Source organism: Colias philodice, chromosome 19 (assembly GCF_061535455.1).
Source record: "Colias philodice isolate Cphi_HAF_F1 chromosome 19, ilColPhil1 Martin Lab GWU primary, whole genome shotgun sequence".
Taxonomy (NCBI): domain Eukaryota; kingdom Metazoa; phylum Arthropoda; class Insecta; order Lepidoptera; family Pieridae; genus Colias; species Colias philodice.
In genome coordinates this window covers 6,279,815-6,306,471 of record NC_143104.1, presented here as the reverse complement: position 1 = coordinate 6,306,471, position 26,657 = coordinate 6,279,815, and the positions used below count along the sequence as shown (strand labels likewise).

At 32.7% G+C, this 26,657-nt stretch overlaps 1 protein-coding gene across 2 annotated transcripts in view; it reads right to left on the bottom strand.

Moving 5' to 3' along the window:
* Fur1 (Furin-like protease 1) overlaps positions 1 to 26,657 on the bottom strand; it is a 161,430-nt gene that overhangs the window by 13,266 nt on the left and 121,507 nt on the right. For both annotated transcript variants that reach the window (XM_089707179.1, XM_089707180.1), the window contains 9 exons: positions 24,925 to 25,102; positions 23,524 to 23,684; positions 19,032 to 19,160; positions 15,388 to 15,553; positions 11,228 to 11,400; positions 6,846 to 7,055; positions 4,079 to 4,217; positions 733 to 956; positions 163 to 302 (listed from right to left, as the gene is read on the bottom strand). In XM_089707179.1, coding sequence (XP_089563305.1) covers positions 163 to 302; positions 733 to 956; positions 4,079 to 4,217; positions 6,846 to 7,055; positions 11,228 to 11,400; positions 15,388 to 15,553; positions 19,032 to 19,160; positions 23,524 to 23,684; positions 24,925 to 25,102 — 1,520 coding nt within the window. The remainder of the gene's footprint in view (positions 1 to 162; positions 303 to 732; positions 957 to 4,078; positions 4,218 to 6,845; positions 7,056 to 11,227; positions 11,401 to 15,387; positions 15,554 to 19,031; positions 19,161 to 23,523; positions 23,685 to 24,924; positions 25,103 to 26,657) is intronic.

Here is a 26,657-nt window from a genome sequence, read left to right as displayed (position 1 = left end):
GCGTGATGCGCGCTTGCACGTGCTCCAAGTACTTCACACAAATACACACATTTACTGCAAAATGGCACTCACCTGGACACGATCAGCGTGTCGCGTATGACCTGTCTTTACCGTTTACCGGTTACGCACAGAAAAACACCTGAAAAGCATAACAGGACTCACCTAGGAGCGAGTAGAGTAACGCGTGTGCCGGCGGGCGAAGTGAGTGCGATGCGCAGTTCCCCGCGTCTCGCCGCCGACAGCGACACGCGCGCTTGCACGTGCTCCAAGTAGTTCACGCCGGGACACGCGCCTACGTCCAGCTGTAAGTGAACAACATTATTGTATGACCGCAGCGCATTACTTGTGGGGAGTTGGAACCACATACTTTGTGACTAACAAAATATAGTAATGGAGAAGTCAGGGTGTGGTCCGCGCTACTTTTCTATTACGAATAAGTACTAGAAATAACTATTGAACATATTGACGCCTTTATCCAATTTCCAAACATTCAAAAGCTTTCGATAAACTATCACTGGAATTCGTTCATTCAATAAGATTTTAATCACAGCATTCAAATAGTTTTCTTTATTATTAAAATACAAATAAATTCATTAATTCATACAAAAACATGCTTCTTATGAAAAGCAATAATTTGAGTAAAATAATAACACAACAATCATGAACAAAATAAATAGGTCCTGTAACTTAAAACTGAACATTATCAATCACACATAAAATTTCAAAACCAACCTGCAAAGTAATCGAAGACCTAGCAGGCACAGCCCTCTGCGGTCTGGGAGCAGCCAGTTCACATCTCCTCTGCGGAGGTACGGTCCTCCACGAGCGAGCGAGTCGGACCATCCCCGCGGCGTCTAGGAGCCCGTAGCCAAAGGAATGGGAGACGTTGCGACCCACCCCGTTGGTCCGCCAATCCCCGTTTAGAGACAGACGTTCTGGTCTTGCTGTCCGTACAACTAGGGATAGAAATGTAATTGAGATAAATACTGTTAAGAAGTACGAGTATGTTCTATAGTTAATCTATAATAAACACAATGGGTCACTAGAATACCATACCCAAATTCAACATGTGTGAATAATGCTAAAATAAACTCAGTGCTTGCTATTATGATTAATGTTTTAGAAGATCCGCCGATATTGGAAGTATTAAGGTGAACAATGAACATTAATTATAAAATAGAATGGTGACCAGGTTGACGATATTACTATCGATTGTATAAGATTTATGATAAGAGAATAGGTATTTTATTAAGAGTAGATGTCATTTTATTGACGCCCAATAAATTATATTCGTACTTCACATAGCTTACTCGAACGGTGAAGCAAATTATATAAATTTCGTACATAAGATTTAACAAAAAGGAAATTGCTTTTAAATCGCTAAACGCTCGGGATTCTAGGCCATAACATGGTGAACAAAACATAAGCTTCTAAAAAAGAGAACAAGACATGAATAATATCAGTTTTTTATAAAATCTGAAGTAAATCGCTTCAATTAATCGGTTTAGAGTCTCTCTCCGTTTCAAAGCAGGAAACCTCTGTATTTCCTGCAATTTCCTGTGCCTATTTTGTCGCAATATTCGAATAATCTCAACCCAATCTCAATTTACAATGGAGAGCTTAGCCAATTTACGTTTGCACGCTCAGCGATTTATGCCGTTCCCGTAAACAAAACTAAATTACCGTTAAAACTATTGGATTATTTGCACGAAATTTTCACATATTACTCGAAGTTCGTAATTCAGAAATACTGAGAATGAATTTAGACATGGAACAGTATTGACATTCATCTGTATAAAACTCCGTTAATTGGACATCTGTGTCAGAGATTAATTCACGTTTCTTGTTACACAAAAGGAATGAACAGAACAGAAATAAAACCATGATTTGAGTTCAATTGTGATGAATAGAATATTAGTTTAATTGGAAGGAATATAATACTTCTAATTCTAGGAAAATCAACAAAAAACCCCTTACTCATAGTAGCAATATTGATTGACGCGGGGAAATCTGATTCAATAGGTACAAATGCTATCAAATACATACACTATACTCGTAGTTCACTTAAGGGCCGATTTTTCAATGCTTGGATAAAACTTATTCGTCGAATAATGTATAAAACTACCATTTTAAAAACGTATTCTAATTGCCCGTATTTGACAGTTTACGTGACATTTTAATATTATCGTGTAATACTATAATGGACAGATAAGTTGTATCCAAGCATTGAAAAATCGGCCCTTAGGATAATAATGGATTTTAATACCTACCCGTTTTATGAAGGGAATAAAATGTTTTCTTCCAATTTATGATTAATCCGGTAAAATAAAATTAGGAAATGATAATAAAGAAAAAAATATTAAATTGTTGTTGATCCAATGAAACAACAATCACATAATTTTGCTTGAAATCACATTTTAAATTCCATTTTTTTATCAGACTATAATCCTTCAATAAGTAAATAAAACCTGAAATTTTGGTCATCCTACGGTCCGTAAACAGCCCTATTAGCAATTTTAAAAGTGAAACATAAAGAGTTAAAACCATGTTAAAACGCATAAAGGATTTAATATCACACATACAGTTATCTGCCCTAAAAGTCTATTAAACATTTATGCCGCTCCATCCATTTTGATCCCAAACAAAAAGATGTTAACTGGAAAAATGGCTTTTTGTAGTAATCCGGATGAACTTGGATAAAACAGATATAGCTCTGTTGATTACTGAAAATAACTGCGTCATAAAGTGAATATTGCGAAAGCTTTTCTGGTATTTTATCTCACACATAAGAAACATGTCAGGGAGAGCTGGAAAAGTAAATAGGATTAGCGTTTATCTCGCGCGAAATCTTTCTTTGAAAGCATTTTCTGCTAAGAAGGTAAGACGATTTTATCTACCTTAAAAGAATAGTTAAGACGGTGCGCCTTAAGTCGAGTGGAAACAGCGAAACTGATGTTTTTAAAATATTTACCTGTTTCGATGTTGGAAATGTAATTGCAAGCGTTTTATTTTCCTTCCTGACGTTGTTCTCTTTACAGGCGCACGTTGAGATTTTTGTGTCACTGATCATAAAAAGTGGAGTAACGTCGTAAACACGTATATTTCTGACACCCTTTTATTTCTACTTTTCAAAGCCATACAATGGTAAAGCTTTGATACATTACTTGCGTAAATATCTTCCCATCTTTTATTCGAGATAATGTCTTGACATAAAAATTGATGCAATGTTATTGAAGTCAATTACAATTTTGATCTATACCGTATGTACACTTCTCACAATATTTTAATATTATGGACAATAATTTTGTAATTAACTAACCTATAAAACATACAATATACGGTTTCATAAAAAAAAGTAAACATTAGCTTTAAATTATACACATTACTGTTTTACTGAAATTTATAGAATTTTCGATACACGTACATATTTCCAACGTTATTGAAACAAAACGTTAGTAAATATTTAATCATAAATTTTAACCAATTAAATTATATAAATATTTTTAGAAATTATTTTTTAGACACAGAGAACTGAGTAGATGCTGATGTTTAGGTAGTGTGTACGTATGGGTGTGTGTGTGTGTGGCTAATATTATGAGCTCTAGACATCTCAATTATCCAATAGTAAGTTCTAAAGTAACTTAACTGATATATTGAGCTTTTGATAGTTTTAATATAGCTTATATTGTTATTAGTTCTGTTTATTGCGCGTTACATAGGTGAGTATCAAAATTTATAACTAATGCTAGTGTGATAATATTATTTGCTGGCCAGTAAAGATCACCGCAAGAGTTATAAATAAGAAATGCAAAGTTTAAGCATATAATGGTTTATAATGTGGGTTATTCATATTCATAACAATGGGATGTCCGAATCGAGACATGTTTGTAGATGTGCACAATATCGTGTAAAATGTACCTACCTACAACATGCGATATAGTGCAATATCATTTGTTTTTACACCATAACATATTACGTGCTAAGTTACAACGTACACTATAATTCACAAAAAAAATAAGTGGCGCAATATTGTACATTATAGTATAAAAGCATTCTAACTTAGTTCCCTAGTACTCACCAATATGCTGCATGTCCCGCCACGTGAGCTCCCTGTTGGCTTGCAGCGCGAGCGCGCAGATGCCGGCCGCGAGCGGCGCGGACGCGGACGTGCCCGTGTGCCCCGTCGTGCACGAGTGGTGCAGGTCCGTTGTTACCACCTGGTGTAAACGTACCATTATGATGATTGTCATCATAGTAATCTTAATATCTTAATATCTTATCTTATCTTAATATATATTAAAAAGGCGAAAGTTTCTAAGTATGGATGTATGGATGTTTGTTACTCTTTCACGTAAAAACTACTGAATGGATTTGAATGAAACTTTACCACAATATAGCTTATACATCAGAATAACACATAGGATAAGTTTTATCCCGGAAATCCCACGGGAACGGGAACTATGCGGGTTTTCCTTTGAAAACGCGGGCGAAGCCGCGGGCGGAAATCTAGTTATTATAATAATTGTCATCATCAGTGTCGTCATCATTAGAGATCGGTACAAAGTGATAAAGCCGGCTACTCACGTACCTGCCGCACAGGCAATATTGGAACAATCTCGGTTGGTCGGCGATCGGAGCAATTTCAACTGTTTTCTTAATTGCCCCTGCTTATACACATCACACTTAAGGAACGAATTAAGTGTGCAATACCAATATTGCCCTGTGGCAGGTTGTTCCTTTTTTGAAATTTCATATATGTGTACAATTTTATTGAATGAAAGTAAAAACAAATTATTATTCAAACATCGTCTTAGTCGTCAGTATGGTCATTAACGTCATCAGACCCTTTGTACTGTAAACAGATACTTTGAGGGTCATCCCAATTTTTTATTAGATAAACACAAATAGATTGTAAGAGTACGGATTTGGACCATCTTCTCTACAGTAGGTATGTGCCTTCTTACGTATAAATACTTTTATCTACAGATTGCTGCTTGGAAGGAATTACTAAAAAGGTCGCAATAAATAAAAGAAACCAACGTGGAATAACTGAAATTCGTAAGAAGAAATTTCTCATGAGTATTTTAAAAATAAAAATGAAAAATTAGTAGGTAGGCATATTATTACGTTTGATCGATGAGCCAGATTAGTCGAATGTTGAAGAATGTTGACCACTTCTGACGATTGTCAGGATTGTATAAATCTTGGTCATTATCTAAAGGCGTGAAAAAAGTTATATCATCATGTGTGCGCTCAGAAAACCATTAGTTAAATAGAGTTCGATTAAACTAATACGTACGGGGAAGGCAAACAAACGCAAACATGCATTAGACCGCGATTTTCCCGATTACAATGTTGCTGCTGTGGTTAGCGCGTCCATTCTTTGCGCCGCGATCTACTTTGTGAATGGAAATGTTTATTCAGCAGATATTTGCCGGCCAAATGGGGTTGCTCTTTTGAGCTCGTGTTCGCAAATGGTGAACGCTATTGCTCGCTTTTAATATAAATAAACTCGGATATTGCACGGATATGAAAGTTTAATAAACATCTCTGTAATACACTAAATGTCAAACTAGTTTAAATGTTTAGCATATAATAACATTTAATATTCATATTTCACTGCGGATATTTCACTTTCACTGCGGAGAGATGTTGCATCTCTATGCGTGTTCTACCGGATTTATAACGGGGACTGTTCTGAGGAACTTTTTGAACTCATTCCAGCTGCTGAGTTTCACAATCGCACTTCTCGCCACAAATTAAAGTTCCACCCCCACCATCTGGATGCATGGTGGTCTACCACAGTGCGCTTTTCTCGACACTTCCTACCAAGAACGACAACCTTGTGGAACGATTTGCCATCCTCAGTGTTCCCAAACGGATTCGACACGGAGACCTTCAAGAAAAGGGCATATTTGTACCTCAATGGCCGGCAACACATTCGCGGTGGCCCTAACATCGCGAATGCTTATGGGCGGCGGGCATCACTTTCCATCAGGTGACCCGCCAGCTCGTGTGCCTGCTTAAGCGATAAAAAAAAAAAAAAAAAAAAAATATCAAAATAAGAATTTAGGTCGCAGTCTGGCTATGAAAACTATTTTGAATTACACAATTTTTTCACTCAAAGATATGAATTCTTTGACAGCAAAGCATTCACGCAACAGCAATGTAATAAAGATTGTCGGAGCTTGTGAATGTCATCCTCTCGTGTACTCGCAACTTGAATTGCACTTCTTTTAATTTTATACTCCACGTCTACGTTATATTAAAACATGTTGTGATAAATAATGTCACTAGTACTTTTTGAGCACTAATTCTCTTATTACTTCTATTATAAAGAAATTGTTAAATTCTGTTAAATATGACTACTTAAAGTAAATAAATCGGTAATCTCTGATATATTTTCACACATCGTATTATCCCAAACTAGTAAATCTCGTATCTCTTATATATAAACAAAACAAAATATACTGAAATCCTGTTTGTCGCAAAATATCATGCACAGGTGTAACCTAAACACACTGTCACTGTGAGAATTCATCTCATAATCTCACGCAAGGGTCAGTGTCACTAACTATATCCCTCTGGATTTCCTATCGCACCTCTTCATTAATAATATGTTAACTATAAATAATTTACCGTAAATATGATTATGCGTTATAAATAAATTATATTGCCATAAATAGCATTCGAATAATTGATAGCCGTCATATAATTATAAATATAAAGAAGTACCTACAAGTAAATTAAAATGAAAAAGGACCCATAATATAGCTATTCATATCAGGTCACATGTGATATTTATAAAGTTACAATAAAATATAGAGAAAAACAACATAAAATACCTGTTTCTCATTAATAGCACCACTGCTATAAGTAGCCGCGAGGGTCGAACTGCACATTTCTGAGTACCAAGGCACTTCGCCTCGTTCCGTCGCGGAGGATATCGAGAGGGTCCATATTGAGTTGGTGTAACCATCACAGTTACAGTTGTCATGCTCTCGCCCTCCGTTGCCGGAAGCCCAGACGAAGATTGAACCTTTACCGTTACGACCCTGTGAAAAATATATACATGTTTTTATATTTTATGGAAGATTACTAGATGTTTAACTAAAACATTTATTTATTCAAAAGGCTTTTAAATCGATAAAATTTTAATAATTACCACCGGTTCAGAATGCAGTTTAAAATTGAATAGTGTATAATTTATAGAAAAGTAAATATAAACAAGTAAACACGGAAGTAAACGAACAAATATTGAAGCTCTAAATGAGCTTTTGATCAATACAATATATGATTGATACTTTGAATATTCCCCTTCAGTTAGCTACAAAATAGGGAGAATATAACAAACACCACTCCAGATTGGCGTTTGTTAAATGTATCATAAATAATGAAATATTTTTCACTTACACGTCTAAGAATATTGCACCTAATATTGGCTTTGTGGAATCTAATTAAAATTTAATTTAATGGATTTTCTTTAAAAATAAAAGTGTTTAAAGGTTGTGATTATAACTGTAGGTATAGAGAATGAGAATATTATACAACTTAGGGCCATATTTATTTATTACACGCTTTATATTAGCTTCACCTGTATGTTTGTAATCGACTTCTTTGGGCGCGATTTTGACCCACTTTAAACGGCCAGATTTCGTTCAAACTTTGTAGATTTATTGAGGACCGATGACAATACACTAATTTGAAAAATTTTCTATTTTTTAGTTCGGTTTTCTATAAAAAGCGTGCTTTTTAGTTTTTTTAAACTATTATTATTTATCAACAAAAAAGTTTGCACGTGACTTTTAAAGCTATATACACGTATTTCAAAGGAAAAATTCAATAAACCACTAAACGTACCACAAAATAAACAACTAACAAGTCAAAGCGACTTCATTAACATTTTATCCGATGTAATGTTTACCGGATATAAATATATAACAAAGGATAGCCGGATGAATTTTGATGGATAATGCTTCACATTCGTTTTACTCAATCATTTGTTGACGTCACGTAGGAAAACATACGAGATTCTCCCCTCTGCTGCTATCTTTTTATAATACAGGGATTTTTCTTAATGCAGCAAGAGCTATTTTTCAGTGGTAAATGACAAATTGTAGTGATACACAAGGCTTACATATTTAAATTCAGTAGAAAGCAAAATTAAAGTAGGATTAATTGAACATAAAAGATAAGCTCTTATTTCTCGATAGGTAGTAATAATAATCTAGATAATATTATTACTGCTAAAGGTGATACTTTCAACCCATATTAGGATTAGTTATCTGAACACAAAATAATGTATTATCTCTCAGACCTCACCTAGGTTAATTGAGTTAAATGTATCAGAATAATGATAATGAACTTTAATACATTTACGTAGGGTTCAAAAAGCATGTACCTCTTATATTGAACGATCCGGGTAAACGTATCGCATGTCAGTAATTGATAGTTTACTTTCTCGTGGAGTGGAAGCACAATAGACTAAGTGTTCAAGTGTAGATAGTTAGCAGATTTATTTCACAGTATTTATAAAATCTTTTACCCTTCTATAATATAGTATATCTAATAAATTATACTATACCGACATCAATCATTGATAAGCTTTGAATACAAAGTTGGTTGGAATAGAAATATCAAATGTAGGAATTAATGAACCTTTTACTCATAAATGTGGTATATCACCTCAAACCTAATTGGATATAAGTTAGAAACAACAAATTACACTTAAGAGTTGTTTGTTAAGTTTGTAAGCGCTTGTCAAGCTATGGCACCCACAAGTTGACGGCAAATGTGAAATGAAACGAAGTTATCAGTAAATTAATTGAATTTGCTCATGTGCCGCCACATTCATAATACGTACATAATAAATTAATTATAAATCATGTAAATAAATTTAATTCTTGAGTGTAGGTTGTTACATAAATAACACCAACGAGTTATTACTCTTTATTCAACATTATACAATTTATGTAGATTTTTGATTAAAATATAGATTTTCTATTCATCTGTATTCTATATTAATATTTTAGAGGTAAAGTTTGTAACTAACAATATTGAAGATTATCTTCAAAACCATTAACCTCGTTTAATAAAATAGTGCTTTTTGTCTATGAATTTACTTTCACAGATATTTTTTAGCAATTTTGGCAAAATATATGGCAGATGAAGTGGTTGAATGAAAGCTTATGTTGTACTCTTAAATAACATTTAAGAGTATTGAGGTGTAAGCCCGTGGTATCAAACTTTACAATTATTATCCACAATTTTTATTTATAAAAAAGGTATAAAATGTTAAATTAGATATAATGCTATTAATAACTAGTATTTCATTAAAATATATTATACAGTAAACTACAAGTGATTTGTGCAGGAACTGCATCTCTCGGGAATAAGAATAAAAATATCCGTAGAATTAATGACTACAGTTGGCCCGTGCCATGGCAGACAGCTGGAAATAAATTCCAATGAAAATTATGAATAAGTAAAACGAAAGGTATAATAGCAATAAACTACGATCCTTTTATACGAAAGGCCTATTAAATTTATTTCGTTCCATATTTTACATTATGTTCGCAATCTCCACATAGTGACTGCGAATGAAAAATAATGTCCTTAATCCGCGGAAATTGCTTTCGTAACGAATATATTTACTTCGGTAAACTAATAAAACGTCTAAGCCGACGACAAGATAAATCCGCGCTCGGATGAACGTTACTGAAACGGATGACTCTATTATGTAAATTTTATGATATCTTGACCATATAGTATGGGAAATTGTTAGTGAAAATAATTGCATCATTAAAGAAATTATTCCCGCCTCGGTAGCTGCCGACTCGGCGCTACTACGTTTGCTAAATTGCTATCGGAATATATACCAAAATCGACTCTATGTCAAGTACTCAAATTGTAATTTCCTATAACAGTAGAAGGCTTTAAATTCAAGTTGCGAATTTAAAACAGCTGTGACATTTCATTAAAAGTAAATAGAGAAGTGTTTCTGCAGAGGGCTTATTAATACTCTGCCCTTTGTTAATAATAAATTACTGATTGGGTAATTTTAATAATTTACTCATGAATTTAGTACCAACTGGGAATTAAAACAATTTATTCTATTTAACCATTTTATGTCGAACGACATAAACTCTACTTTTTATTAAATACTAGATAAAGATTTAATACAAAATAATAAATATTTTATTTTAATCCCTAAGCCCCATATATTTAAAGATGAAATGTTTTCTATGTAAATTTATTCGTAACAAGGCAAAGGTTTGCTTAGGACATGGTGGCAAGTGTACCCCGCTTAATATGCTTCACCTTTACAAATAATAAATATTTCAAGAACAAATTTTGTGCATAATTCCTGTAATGAGATTTTACAATATACTAAGAGAACTAGAAATTTTTATGCATTTTTCTCTCATACTTAATATAATATTTATTGATACAATTCTTATAAATTATAAAAAAAAAATGGTAAAGATGATGACACATCAAACAATGGGAATATTTTGTCTAATCGAATTTATGTTAAATTAATTACTTAAATGCATAAAAAAATCTTAACAATGCCGATATTTTCTACAGGTAGTACAAGTACGTGACGGTCAAGTAAAATAATATACTGTTTGTCAGTGACCTTTTATACGAGACTATTACGTGGAAATTTATGTTAAATATAACAGCAAACAGTGTTTCCTTCGTCCCTTGCGAAACTATTTTCTGACCCCTGTAGAAGCTATAAATAACCAGAGTAACGCCTTCTATAAAGGCCCTAACTAAGCCCGCCTTATTACACGATTCCGATAATCGTACGTAGTAAATTTTAATACGAAAACTAAACACATAAATTCTCTATACTTGCTATAGAGCATCAGAGCAGACATAGGTCTGAGTGTTAGTTATACTTGCTATTTGGCGTAGCCACTTTGATGAATTTCTATTTTTGAAACTACAGACCAATTTACATTTTATTTTTTGTAGTCTTATGATTGAGGTATGGTGAGGTTAACACGGTTATAAATATTGTAAAAATAACGTGACATATAAAATAATATATATTTAAAGATTTCACGATTTAGCTCATTAAAAAATCCTGTAGAAACATGGGCACACCGTCCACCATCATTTTGAAACATCATCATCATTCTTTTGCAATATATCTTCATTAGCAATATGCATATTACCAATAGTTGTTAAACAGACATCATAAATCTCAACATACCTTAGTAACTCCCTCAATAAAAGCTCTAGTAGCCAGTTCCCCTGGTCCATCCACGGTCTTTCCATCATCATCAGGTCCCCAGGACGCGCTGTAAATATCCACGTGCTGCGGGTTAAGGCTGAGAGACCGGGCTTCGACCGCATCTGTGACGTCACCGTCTAACATGCGGACACCTATGGGGAGGAGATGAGAAAATTATTTATCTACTGCTGATTAAACAACTGCTGAATATCTTAAGATAAGCGCTTATAAATTAAATAGTTCGATAGTGTATAAAAATTCATAAAATACGTAAAAAAGGGTCAAGAAGACTATCAGGGATCCGCAAGCGTTGTAACCTGCTCTTATTGTACTATAACTACAAAGGAATTTTGGTATCGTGATAATAGCAAGTTAGTAAACTCTTGATAAATGATTGCATTCAACTCACATTTACAGTTAAATGCGACATGTTTATATACTCACAATATAATGTGATATTGCGTCAGTAAAAGTTATTTCATTTTATAGTTATAGTCCTAGACTGTTTTTCGCCTCAATCGGTCTTGCTAGAGTCTAGACTGTAGACAAATAAAACTGTCGAATTACAAACATAAAAACACTGATATAATATAAACCTAAGCAAATCAACTGATATAAATATGATATGAACGTTTTGTTTTAAAACAGTAATTTGCGAATTACGACATTTTATCCCTCAAAGTTAAAGTTTAACGAAATTAATTAATGTTTGATTACATTACAATGGACGTTATTCAAGAACTTGTTAATTGATCACTTAATACTCGTCTAAGGTTTTACGAGGTTCGACTCGATGAAATTGAATATTCTTTGATCGGACTATTGGAATATTCAATCAAGATTCATCGCCAAACCACCCGCGGTCAATTCTTAAAGGGCGAGATTATGGCTTTTGGTTTTTACTTCAATAAATATTAATTAATTTGAAAGTATTAAAATATGATTTTGTTTGCTATTCGCAGAAATTCAAATACAACAACGATATTTAAATAGAAACATAATTTGATAAAAGGGGAGAATAATGGAATATCACTGTTATTTTGAGCTATTTTGATCGGCAATAACGCTTCGTTCTTTATTGAGTTAAGTCGACTAGAATCATGTGATTAACTTCCAAATATAGAAGCAGACATTACACTCAAGCCAGCCTCATAGTATTAATGCAAATACCTATTTAATGGAATTAGTTGGTATACATTTGGTACACTCCCAAATGTCTCCTATTAACCTGCAAATTTCTAATTATGCAAATTTAATTGCATACGAATAGATGTTTTGCTACTCGATGCTATTATGAATCCAATTTACCAACTGAAATCTAATTTAACAGCTAATTATTTAATTAAGGAATTGTATTAGGCTCTCGTGCGTGGTTATATTAAATAATTAATCATTATCGCCATTCGTATTCTACAATATAGTAATTATGCGTAAATGTATTGTCAAATAATTCAATAAATTGTAAATTGAATATTGTTACTTGTTACTGTAACTATTTTGTTCTAATTGGCGTGATATTGTTATCCCAAAATAAATCATGAACACGAAAACAGGTCACCTGGAAGTAAATACTTGTTACTCCTGAGAATTCGTGAAATGTGCCAAAACCTAGTTACGACGATGTTGACGTGCGAAATAGAATATTATATTATTATATTTTTTGTTCCATTAAAATTGACTTTTATAGTAGGTTTTACTAGCGGTCCGACCCGGTTTCCGTGATACATGTTTACGATTTCTCTAAATAAGAACCATCCTCGTATTTCAAGGAATATATATAATAAAAAAAAGAATTATCGAAATCGATCCAGCCTGATGTTCACTGTTCAATTCACGCGTGATGCCCTGACCTAGGGAAATATGGATTCATTTTTATACATAGAGATAGCATATCACCATTTTTATTTTATAGTCATAAGATACGAGGTATTTATTATAAACACTTTCAAACAAAAAAGGGTTTGTGAGTTTCGGATATAACGATTGTATGGTGATAGCTTAACCTTTTCGCGTTTGGAATATTGCTTTTCCCCAAAGCGTTTGCTAGGTTACGCTATTATATATGACTTTTCAGTGAAATCACCGTTTTATACCCGAGAGAAAAACTTTTCTCTTTTAGCTGAATACCTAACTAGTTTTAGAAAATCGTATTTTTAATAATAATTTGTCATAATCTATGGCTCTTTTAAATAACATTAAAGTATTAATTTTAATTTTTAATCAGTAATTAAAAAAACATAGCTTATGACAGCTACGTATAAAAATAACTTAAAGTATGTTAATAAATTATTCTAATAATAACCACAAGCAGAATTTTATAAATAAATTCGTGAATATAATTGGACTGTTACAACCGATATTGAATAATACATACTTTATAACAACGTAGTATAAATAGAACAGGATAAAAATAACGTAAAAGTATCAAAGCAATTTATTCTAATAACAGCCACAAGCAGAATATATGCAAATATATTGGTCAATATAATTAGATCTGGTATTAATTTAACGGGCAACTCCTTGAACCAAGATAACCCTATAAAGAGGTGTTTATAAATGTTTAGTGCTCTCATCTCACAAAACGGGGGAATTAATTTGCATAATTTCAGGAGATGCCGGAATAACTGCGGCGTTAAAGCCGAATTATCATAAATTAATAAACATGTAGGAGCGATGCAGCGTCGGCATCTTCGCAACATACACGCGGTGGTGCTTTTACGAGCTTTTTTCCTGTTGTTCATATGTCGCTCGTCTTTTAGAGGATCTTTGACATGATAGCACTTATTTTAAGAGGCGCTTAGAACCTTAAATATTTAAGTAATGGTATCGTTTATTACGACGTTGATATTAATATGTATTACTACTTGACACATTGGCAAAATCTAATAGAAACAAGTTAAATTATGTAATTTTCATCAAATTACATCAAAACCATAACTTATTACCCACAGGAATGTCCCTGAAACTTTTATAAATATACCTAATACTTAATTAACAAGTTCCTGTCTGAATGTAATTAATATTGATATGGTCCCCATTGTGCTGGTCTACAACAGACTCGTAACATATCAACCGAATGGTCCAATTAGTTTAATTCTCACGTAATTAACAATAGTGTCACAGTTCGGGGACTGGCGATTGTGCTTATGCGTATAATATATACTATGTATTAATAGTGGCACCGTCTGTTCGTGCAAATTGGATTGATTGTATATTAATTACATCTACTTGATATTATTGACACCAAAGATGGCTAGTACCTAAAGTTCAATATTTCTTGAATCATAATTATTCATGGGGACAATTGAATAGGTAAATCTTCAAAAGCTGAAAGATCAGAAGAGCTACATTGTATACAGTTCTATGAAACCAACAATAGTAATTTTAATTGCTGGTCAAACAAAATAATTGCCCTGACCAGAATGTGAACCCCGGATGCCCATTGCGATTGCCAATGCATTATTTAGCTCACACGCCCTGAAGACGATTGATTCATTAAACATTTTAAATAGCTAATTATTTAAATTTCACTTAACCCATTTAGAGCCCTTGTGAAAATATATAAAATACGTGAAGAGATAAATGTGGGTAAACAGCAATTTAAATTAGCCCAAAATGTGTTAATCGTCTGTTAATTCAAATACGCAATTATAGGGAAAGCTAATGAAATAATATTTATCTTATTATATCAGCATGAATAATAAATACGGTAGCATTATAAATACATATGTATATGTACCGCAGTTAATTACCACATTAATTGCAATAACATTAACAGGACCTTAGCGCGATTAAATTATGACGTGGAGGTTAATTGGACATCAGATATGTGTGTGCTATTGAAACTTGAAATACTACACTTTGAAATGTAATGTATTAGTTAATATTAGTGTGTCTCTAAACTATAGAACTGACATATACATTTTTATGTGTGTTTTTAAAGATTTTCGTATGTATCAGATTTCATACCAAACGCAATTCAACAATGCATCTGTATTCATGGAACAGAATTGGTCTTCTGCCTTTATAATGTAAAATGTATGTCTTACCGATGCGGATCCGAGTCGTGCGAGATCCCGTCGTATGACGTCATTGAACCCTGAGCATGTACCAACTATTCTAAGGAATGAAGAACTCACCCCCAACACTAGCCTGATACGCCACACCGACAGCACACAGCGAGTTGTTGGCAGTCGCGGCCACCTCGCCCGCGCAGCGCGTGCCGTGCCGGTTGGAGTCGATCATGTCGTAGCGCGGCTGCGGGTCCGAGTCGTGCGAGTTCACGTCGTAGGACGCCATTGGATCCTGGGAAAAAGATGCAATTTACAAAACGACAAACGTTTGTACATAATATGGAAGATAATTCAGTATGAAGAGTGGGTACCTACTGGAGATCTACGCATATTTTTCTAAGTTTGATTATCTTGTGAAATACCATGACAACGGTATTTGAGCTAGCATGCATTAAGTAGCACAAAGTAACGCTCATAAAATAAAATGAATATTCGTAGATGCCTTGCTATTTCCTTAAAGTTACAATAAACATAATACCGTGAGGACTGAGGACCTATTCACATTAAAAGAAACACTTTTAAATCTTGCAATTTAAACAAGCATATCGTACAGAATACGCTTTGTATCGTATGTCACAACTAAAATAATTTACAACGTCCATATCCTGTTACCGAACTACACGATAGTTTTTGCAGTTATGCGAAATCGAGGCGTTCACAACTTCACCAGAACGAGACGTATAACTCGCAGAGCCAGTGGAAATATATTCCAGCTCACAAGAGAATATTCATGATATCGGATGGTAAAAGCGATCATTTATACGTCCGATGCTGGAAGTATCAGCTTACGGCTTGCATTCAGAGAAACCTTCATCACTTTCATTGTTTTCATAATCAAACGGTGAATCTCTGAATAAGTCATAGCATTGTGTAGGCTCAGGCCTTCTGATCTTGTTATTTTTTTATGAAATAACGAAGTAAAAGTTGATGATTGAACCGTGACATGGATCTTCGCTTTTATTAAATAAAATGTTCGGGAAAATTATTAGTGTAATTTTCTTATGATGAAATGATATCAATCGCGCTTTTTATTTAATATCAACAAATTTCCTAAACCGTGGGATGCCTTTATATAAACGTAAATTGATTCCATTTATATATTCACCTAGTAATATATGTATGTCTATTTAATAAGAGCTACCTAATTCTAGAGACCCAAATGTAATGATTAAAATTAACGATAGTAATACCTATTATCTAATCTACAAACCTAAAAGCTATATCTTATACCAAACAGTATTTTGATTGAACAAACTGTAATCGCGCAGTAGATTTCATCTGGAATATATTCGGATTCTTTAAACGAAAATCGATAAAAGTCCATTAAGTTCAAATTGTACAAAGCGAAATGTCAGCATAGCGGCAGTGGGAATTTGAACAACAAAACTGCAATCTGTACGTAAAGATAAGTGAACGAGTTTCGTTCTATTAGAGTTTTATCTCTATGTTAGCTCAGTTTCGCATTTGGAAATATAGAAGCCCCATAGGAACACTCTTATTATCCTTGGCGCCAGAAATAGTATCTATGGTTTTAATAAAAATGATACATTATTCCTTACTTTATAGAACACATTATTTAAATCAAACAAATAAGTATTTTACGTGTTTTGTATAGTTTTTGTGCATTCTATTAGCATAATATCATCAATACACGTTGACCAATACTAAAGAGAAAAAATAATTTGGAAAATCCAAAAGTGCACGCCTCATAATTTTTTTTTAATAAATATTTATTAATTATTATTTCTGTTTATTTAATAACAATTAAACCACATCGAATCAGACCCTGAAAAATGAAAGGGTTCTATTCCTGAGCATACTCAAGCGTAAGAGAAAAAAAAAAAGACTCGATTAGTAAAGTATTTCGGTCGCTATCGTGTTAACAAGAAAAAGGATCCGCACATACAGACACACGGACGTCCAAGACAGAACTTTTTTAAACTGTTTTTTAACTAGTTTAAATAACAAAAATGACATCAAAAATATCATGAACGTTAAAAATAGTGTTTTTTCTTAATATGTGTGTGTATGTATTATCTTACAAGTGCAATGTATGATACATAAAGACATTTTAAGTTTGAAAAATCAGATGTTTTGCGCGAAGTGACAGTAGTACCCACCTCAACGCTTCGCTTATGAGGCGTGCAATAGCAATTTGGAACAGGAGGTTTTGCGGCACAGAAGTTAAACTTTGAGCAAAAAGCCAATTTGGATGTGTACGTTCGACCAAATGACTGCATTCGGACTTATGTTCTAAATGTGCAGTAATTTCTAGACGATGTCCATTTAGTTGTTAGACATAGAACATACTATCTGAATAATAATTTTAAGTTAAGGGGGCGCATAAAGCAAAATAACCAATCTTCTATTAGATGATACGTGTAATATGCAAGACCAAATCTAAAAAATAAAATATATATCAAACTAGATGATATGTTCAACGATTCTGTTTAATCAAAAACATAAAATATTAAAATTTACTCGATAAAATAAAATCACCAAGTTAGCTCTAATTTTCACACTTTTACGTTTTCTACTTGACATGGTAATACTTATTATGATTTTTTTTTCATAAACAATTATATTAAAACATTTGCAAGATATTTGTCAGAGCATTTTGTGTAATTACTTTTAGTTTTGGTTTTATCTGCGATAAACCACTTTTGGCGCTCTTTTTTTCTCGAGATAAACGTTTGATTTTGTCACGATAAAAGTGGTTTATCGCAGATAAAACCAAAACTAAAAGTAATTAAACAAAATGCTCTGACAAATATCTTGCAAATGTTTTAATATAATTGTTTATGAAAAAAAAATCATAATAAGTATTACCATGTCAAGTAGAAAACGTAAAAGTGTGAAAATTAGAGCTAACTTGGTGATTTTTTTTATCGAGTAAATTTTAATATTTTATGTTTTTGATTAAACAGAATCGTTGAACATATCATCTAGTTTGATATATATTTTATTTTTTAGATTTGGTCTTGCATATTACACGTATCATCTAATAGAAGATTGGTTATTTTGCTTTATGCGCCCCCTTAAACTCAGTACATTTTTAAATCGAACAAAGCTGCACGTTTAAGTCGTTAGTATGCATGAAAGTTTTGAAAATCTGGGAATTCAATGAAAAACTTACTTTTACGATTTTAACGACAATTTGAACAACGTGTTGAGTTCATATCTATTAATGTAACAGTATGAGTTAATTGATATTCTTTTCTTTTATTGTTAAAACGATAATAATATCTACATTATAAAATATCTACAGTAATTTTACTTAGAATTTTGAAAAGGAAGATGAACAAGGAAAGCTTTTTCCTGTAACATAAAATATTGCACTTTAACGTTATACAGAAAATCTTTGTTTCACATTTAAATTTTGATTTAAAATTACGTTGGCAACATATTACGGTTGGAAAAATACAAGTTTTGTTTTTGTAAATCCTTTTACCTCGTTTGTTCCGGCTGGTCTCGTCAACAACCGAAAAGATTAGAGTCGCCGAATTTTTCCATTGGAATTGTCGTATCAGTTTATGGGTGATATAAAAATTGTTTAACTGGTATCAATTCTCTTTGATGGTAGTAAAAAATATGTTTTCTAAAAACTTTGATAGCATAGTTTTATTAAAGATTTTTATCCGATTATTTTTTGTTTCAGACAAAAAAAAACTAAAAACAATAGTTAGGTATAATAACAATTGTGTACTTACGTAGTTGGCTATTAAATCTGGATGATCCGTCTCCAGTCCGTCATCCAATATGGTGACGACTACGCCTCGACCAGTGATGCCTTCCCGCCACGCCGGCATTACGTTCATGTCTAATCCACCACCTCGGTTCTATAAAAATAAAAATAATAAAAATAAAAATTCATCAACTATAATTTAATAAATCTTAAATTGGCAACTAAACGTAGTTAACAGAGTTAACAATGCTGCTTTTGTTTTAATACAGTACAACCTTAATATAACGTACCTCCATGGACGTATAAAAAAAGACGGACGGTATATCGCCTAAACATTGAGTGAAGCCTAGTAATGGCGGCGAAACATCCATGTGTGTGTGCCATGTTGCCATGGCAACAGCTGTCCTGTTGACAATGGCGGCTGTATTTTTTTCTATAAATTTTGCCGTAATAATTTTGTCATTAAAACATAAAAGAAATAACTTGCTTCCCTGTGGAATGTAATCCCTTGTGTTTTGTTATTTAAAATTGTACTGTTGCGACACCATTTAACCACGCAAGACGGCATTTTAAATATTTTTTGTGAAACAGTGACGCAGTTAATCAGTCGGTAGTACACGACGTAATGGCGGCCGACTAGCTTACTATGGTGAGAGTGTGTGCGTGTTTATTGTCTTTACACGATCGCTAGCTTACTATGGTGGCTTCACGTTGTTTGTTCGTAATACGGCGTCCGTCTTTTTTTATACGTCCATGCGTACCTCAATATAACGATTTCCTTGATTTAACAAATTTTTCGTAATCCCCTTGAATTGTCCATAAGATTCAATACAAAATATCCCTTTACATTACGAACATTTTTTGCGAACATCCTCATTATAACGAATTTTTAACTATCAAGAAAAGTATAAATACCTCTAATTAACGAATTTTGTCAACCCAAAACCTTTATATAAAGTTCCAACCAATGTAATGATTCTAAAAATCTCATAGTATGTGATTCATGTCGCGACAGGTTTCGACATGCTTTTGTTCGTAAAACGATCATTTTTGTTTAATTTAAATTGGAAAGTAATGTGAACACTGCTGCTCGTCACTATTGTTAAAGATTCAAGTTGAAATGGATCAGAAACGGAAAAGACCTCTTTATAACGAATTTTAGACCAACCTAACCTCAAATTAACGAACCTCAGTTCAACGAATTACTTGATATAACGAATATTTATTTGTCCCCTTCAGATTTGTTATATCGAGGTTGCACTGTATTGCGCGCAGTTCGCGGCTTATTTAAAAAAAGAACAATATGTGCTTCTTCTGTCGTTTTAATCACCTTCATAACGGCCAGCATTTAAGATGTTAGCCTCCTTTCATTGTTTTTAAAACTAATATCCATACAAATTATAGTTTCAGTTTTATTCGTTTTAATGAATTAAATCATATGGATAATTTTAACAAAATTCGATTGATTCAAGTATATGAATTATTTCATTTCCTATTGTATATTCAGTTTTCTGAAATTATTCCTTTCTACAAATTGTGAATTTCGTAAATAGCAATAGATATATTATAAACATAAATTCTTCCTACTATAGATTTATCTGTTGTTATGTTATTAATGTGACTGCACTGTTACTTTAATTAATTGTACAATACGACAAGATAAACTGTAGCACATCCATTACTGTGAGGCAATTATAGAACTACGTCTTTAGTTAATATATTACGCAGTGGATACTCCTGTAATTCATTAGTTCATGAAGGCGATAATTTTGCAATCACAGAGCAATATCTCACGTCATCTTTGTTATCAGCGAATCTCTCTAATTAGTCTTTAATCTTAGCTGTAGGATGTAACAAGTGTTTCATATTGATAAATGAAATAGGGATGTTGGTTAGAATCTTATTATTATGAAAAAAACATTGTAAGTTAATTATAATATCATTGTTCATTTTAACATGTTCATTTCGGGTGAATTTTAATTCGAATGCTTATTTCTGAGTCTTATTTACTCTGTACAGAATAGCCTAGATTGCATAATGCTAAAGCACAAAAGGATTAAAAGTAAAAAGGATTAACTTTATGTCTCATTGAAGTGGATGTATAATTATAGATATACGTGATTATAATAATTACTGTGTTAATATTAACATGCTTACATATAATATGCTAAGAACTATATATTCTATACTATTCAATTATTATATACATAAGTAAGTAAAGTCTCTATAACACAGGCAGATTACATAATATCCTCTCTCTATACAATCCAAGACAAATAAACATAATTTGAATAAATAATTTTCAATACACTGAAACGTGAGCACGGCTCTGAACGCGGCATCAAAAGATATGATCTAAAATAAGCTTTTAATGAGCGCACTGCGTGTATAACTCGATTAATTAGCCGAGAAAATTATACGTTTATCAAACATCTAAACACTCCTAACGTTAACATTTAGTAAATGGAGGCAAAGGTCGGAGATGAGAAGATCTTCATTACGAGAAAACAGGTGGGTAATGAGGTGGAAAATTACCTTTTACACGACAAGTCACTTTCATGTACCACGTACAAGATACTAATCAGAGTTACCTTCAGTTTTATATACACGCGATTTAATCTACGTAACGCTGATTAAAAATATGGTAGACTGGCTCGTTGGTCATTGCTCGTGAAGAATTTGATTGCTGGTCATAACAATCATTTTTAATGGGAAAGTGTCTCAGTAGCTATCAAGTGACATTATTTTAGATGTAGGATCAGCAGAACTAATGCAATGTCTGTACTTATATGATTTTCACTAGGTTTAGTAATATAGAAGCATGTAGTTTTTTATAATATGCTAGTTTCCATTGATATAAACGCATGAAAAATATGTTACTACTGTGAAAATTAGTACGACCACTTTTTCTGTAATTTTTAAGGCAATTGGTTGATTTGTTAAAGACTTATTTTAAATTTAAAGATTAATAGCCTGAAAGAGAAACAAACACGTCTCATCCACGTCAAACTTTCCGAATTATAACATTAGACGGATAATAGATAAACCATTTATGTTAATATGGAATCCCTTCTAATGTTACAGCGCAAATGTTACTATGTTTGTTAACATATGTTACGTGTTCACACCAAAAGAGCTTAAACTTCAAAAGTGAAATAGGGGATGGAAAATACTGATTGTGAAATTACACGCGAACAGAAAGGTATAATAGATGTTTAAATGGGTACTTTATTTAATTTATTCTGTAGTTTTTATGTTTGTTGTACCTAATAGTTCTTTTAAGAAAATATTTTAATTTAAAGCTAAAAAATAGCTTCACATCAATATTAAAGAAAAACATATTAAGGTTATACCATCGTCTCGGTTACATCATTATAATATGAAATCAGTTTAATGATTCCCTTCACTACATAGTAGGTACTTTAAATGATTGTCAATTCTTTCGATGTAATATATTCCGCTTCATGCTTATGGTTTCGGGCCACCAATTCGACACGTGTATCTGATTTCCATGTATATTCAGGTGTGGCTTATTTCAGTCAATGTATTAAGCCGATGGAAAATCAGTGTGGCTTTGAGTATTGAATTTGCAGTCCACGTTTATCCTTTTTGATTTGGACGTGTGACATACATATACAATGAAATATCGTATTGATATCTCGCTGATATGAATTATTTATACAAGGATAACTTTTTGATTAATATACTTGCGTATAATTACAATTTCTTCAGCCTTTCAGTTCAGTTATTTCTAAGAAAACATCTTAAAATTAAATACCTAGATTGAGACTTGAGAGGAACAAATTAAATGAATTTATACATTAAAGACCTTGGCAGTAAAAAGCACTACAGCTACTTATGTTGGGAAAATGTATAGAATAAGTTCAAGAAAATGTTCTAAACGTTCTTATTGTTTAAAATAAACTCAAAATATACGAGCATGAATATTTTTAAACGTTATGAACCAACGAAGATTGCAGAATTATATTAATTCAAATGAAGCAAATTGTGTCTGTCCTGCAGCTGTATTTCTGAAGATCTCGGTTTGTGAATAAAATGAAATACTACAGTATCGTGCCGTTTATTAGTTCAAGCATTCATCTATTCCTTTGACAGTTCCACTAAAGTAAAAGGTAAATGGGTTAAAGGAGTCTATAAGCGGAGGTAGAGATTATTATTGTGAAGTATGATATAGTATTGAATATTCATGCATTAAAACCTATACAAATTCAAAATATATCGTCCCATTTTATGTAGGTATTATAATTAAAATAAATACCTTTAGTAAAATATGCAAAAGGGCTTTCAAACATAACAACACGTATAATAACAAAATATTCATATTCTAATTTTAAAGCTATTAATATTTAAATTACGTAATAATAAGCTAACCCAAATTAAAGGGTTCTAAGATTTGAGAAAGACGCTGTTAGAAGTAAAGCAATGATTATGTAACAAATGTAGGTGATAGTGACGCTACTACAATATTATTAATGCGTATTAAACTGACTACTTACCAAGTACCACATATAAGGCCACTTAGGGTCGTTGAACATTAGTCTATAGTCAGCAGACCGCGGCCTGCCTTTCACCCTCGTGTGTTGAAGCTCTCTTTTGGACCCCGCATCCCTTTTGGTTGCTGATGATGGAGAAGGAACCGCTGACGATTTGGTTTCAGCTGCGAAAATGTATTAGTTATAAATGTGAACTTATATGTTTTTTAACTTTTAGGCAATTATCACTTTCAATAAGGGAATATGCAAATGTTGTAGGCAATAAAAAATCATTTGATACATTACAGTTTAATTATAATTTGCGACGACTGAAATTAATATTATTATTCAAATTATTAACTAACTGAGGTGCACTTTCATTTCCATTACAAACTATTACGGGTATTTTTACACGGCATACTAATGCGTGAATACAAAACAGTGCAAACACTTGTAAAGTTGGAGACAGTATAAAAGTAATCTTCTGTGACAAAGAATTCCCACTGAAATGGAACAAAGGTTGTTGGTCTTGAACTTCAGCCAACTTACGGAGTCAGGGTATCTAGGTCAACCGGCTATTTACCTATTTGCGTTCTCTACTTAACTGTGCTGTTTTCAAAACACTTTCTACATTTCTGCTCTTGATTTAAACAAAGTCAGGTTCGTTCCGCTTCTAAGGGCCTCTCTTACAAAGTGCTCTTCAATTATCCAGTATTTTTAATTAAAAAAATTATGTCTAATTAATACAGGTAATTCTACACCATCGACTAATAACTAAAAATAGTAAATTTAAATACTCTGTATTTAAACGTCACAGAGGACCATCCTTAATTACCTTTTCCGTTTTATTTTTGTAACAATATAAATTGACCTCAAAGTCAATGAGTGTGTATCAAGCTCGTGTTATTAATTTAATAACAAACAATTATAAATGGTAACTAGAGTTAATGTGCTAATTGCGAAGATAATATTGTAATGCAATTTCTAGGTAGGTTATCTCGGCTCATAATTAAACTTGAAGCGGTAGCTTTAATGAAAGTAAGCACACATCACTCATATCTTAAATAGGTTAATGAGCACAAACAGAGTCAGTGAAAAAATCGAGATTCGCATAATATTTATGAAAACTTGCATTTTTCTCTCACTCATCGTCCATAGAGACCCTTTACATCATTTTAATAAACTTTTATGAAGCGAGCTTATGAGACATTTCAAATTCTCTTATTATTTTTTGTACCATGGGGTGATATTCGTTGAGTAAATGTTCCACATTTCACATTTATTAAAAATTTTAACATTTCTTATATTGATCTTGAATCGCATGTCATATAGTTATCATAATATTATGGCCTTTGTTCAATTGATGGACAATGCTAAACAACGATTAGCTATAATAAAATATTTACAAAAACAAGATCCTCTAACCTGTTGAAAAACTTTCTGGTATTGTGATGAGATCTCTCTTCTTTCTCGACAGTATTTTCTGTTGTTTCGCCCATCTGACCCTGGAGTCGGCCTCCAATCTGCCATGGTGTTCATGAGCTGGTGACAGCGACCGCCGCGACACGGAATTGTGATGGAAGTGGAAGTAATTGTCGAATATCTGGAAAAGAGGACGATAATTAGAGTGATATTGGTTTTATATTGAAGAACAAAACTATGAAATATGGACGTATAATCACGCTGTAAGAACGATTACTATCGACTATAAATTTAATTTTAACTTTTGCTCTGGCCAATATATGAGTTAAAGATTAATCTTGATATCGATTTTACCTATACGAAATCACGATGCCTTTCAGTTAGGCGGAAAACATTTCAAATAAAAGATTTAAGAGTAGTGATAAATACGTTCTGCTTATATAACTAACAATGTAAACTGTAGAGGCTGAAGACTCTGATTAGACAATAGCATCATCTACCTAACGAACATCAATATCTAACGTTTAAAAACAGAAAAAATCAGCTTACGATACTGGGTCAATTGAAATTCTGAAACTGTTCAAACCTCAACTAAACTAGCATTGATTTTTCACGAACAATATTCCAAAAGGAAGATTTGCACATGTATGACGTACAAAGGGATCTTATACGTAAACAATCATGTTCGAGCCTTTGAAGTTATCCGTTCTAATACTACGGAGTAGGGGAGACCGAGGGGATTTGAAACAGAGGTGAGTTGAAACAGTCCCGATTTCTCGGAACTTAAAACCTTTAGTGATCTGGTAACGTCTTTTTTAACCACCTCCCGCCACCAGCTATCGCGTCAGTTCACGCCGGCGGCGTCATTTGTGCAGTTTTGTAGTTCTGAATGATATGTGCTGAAAATCGCAAAAAGTAAGTATTTCATGATTTTTTACGATGCTTGTACTTTAATATTGGTTTTGTTTTTTGGGTTGAGTTATATACGTTTTAAAAACTTATTATCTATAGATTCTTGAAATATACTTGGTTAATTTTATTTCTGTGTATTTACTGCTTGATCGAGATTTGAGTAAAAATTGGGAGGTTTTTTCTCACCGAGGTGATTTGAAACAGACTGTTTCAACTCTCCTTGTTTTCAATTTAATATCTGATTATAGCTAAAAAGTACGAATATTATAGGATTTTATTGTTGATTTAATGTGTTTATTTGTTTAAGCATGCCTACTGGAGGAACTAAAGCAAGAAAAAGATCAAAACCAGGCTGTAAAACTAAAAAGGTTAAGGTTGTCAAGAAAAGAAGATAGTGGTGAAGAAGAAGAGGAATCCTGCTGCATTCGCTGTATGGAATCATATTCAAATAACAGATCCAAAGAAAAGTGGGCTCAATGTCTTAAATGCCAATTGTGGGCTCATGAAGCTTGTGCTGGTGGAGAAGTTTGTTTTTGACATTTTTTAAATTATTGTTCCTTAAATAGTTAATAGTTAGTAGGTACTGATTGTAATACTTAAAAAACGACTGATTATTAACTATTTTATGTCAAAGATTTAGTTTTATAAAAATGTAAAACATTTTGTTGATTTGACTGATTATAATTGATGTTACGCATGTTTATTTTTATTAATTTAAGTGTTTATTATTTGTATTAGACCTACTTGACTGATATGTCATTAAAATATTACTTATAAAGGTCGTTGATGACTTGAAAATATAAGTTTTAATTAAAACCTTTGTA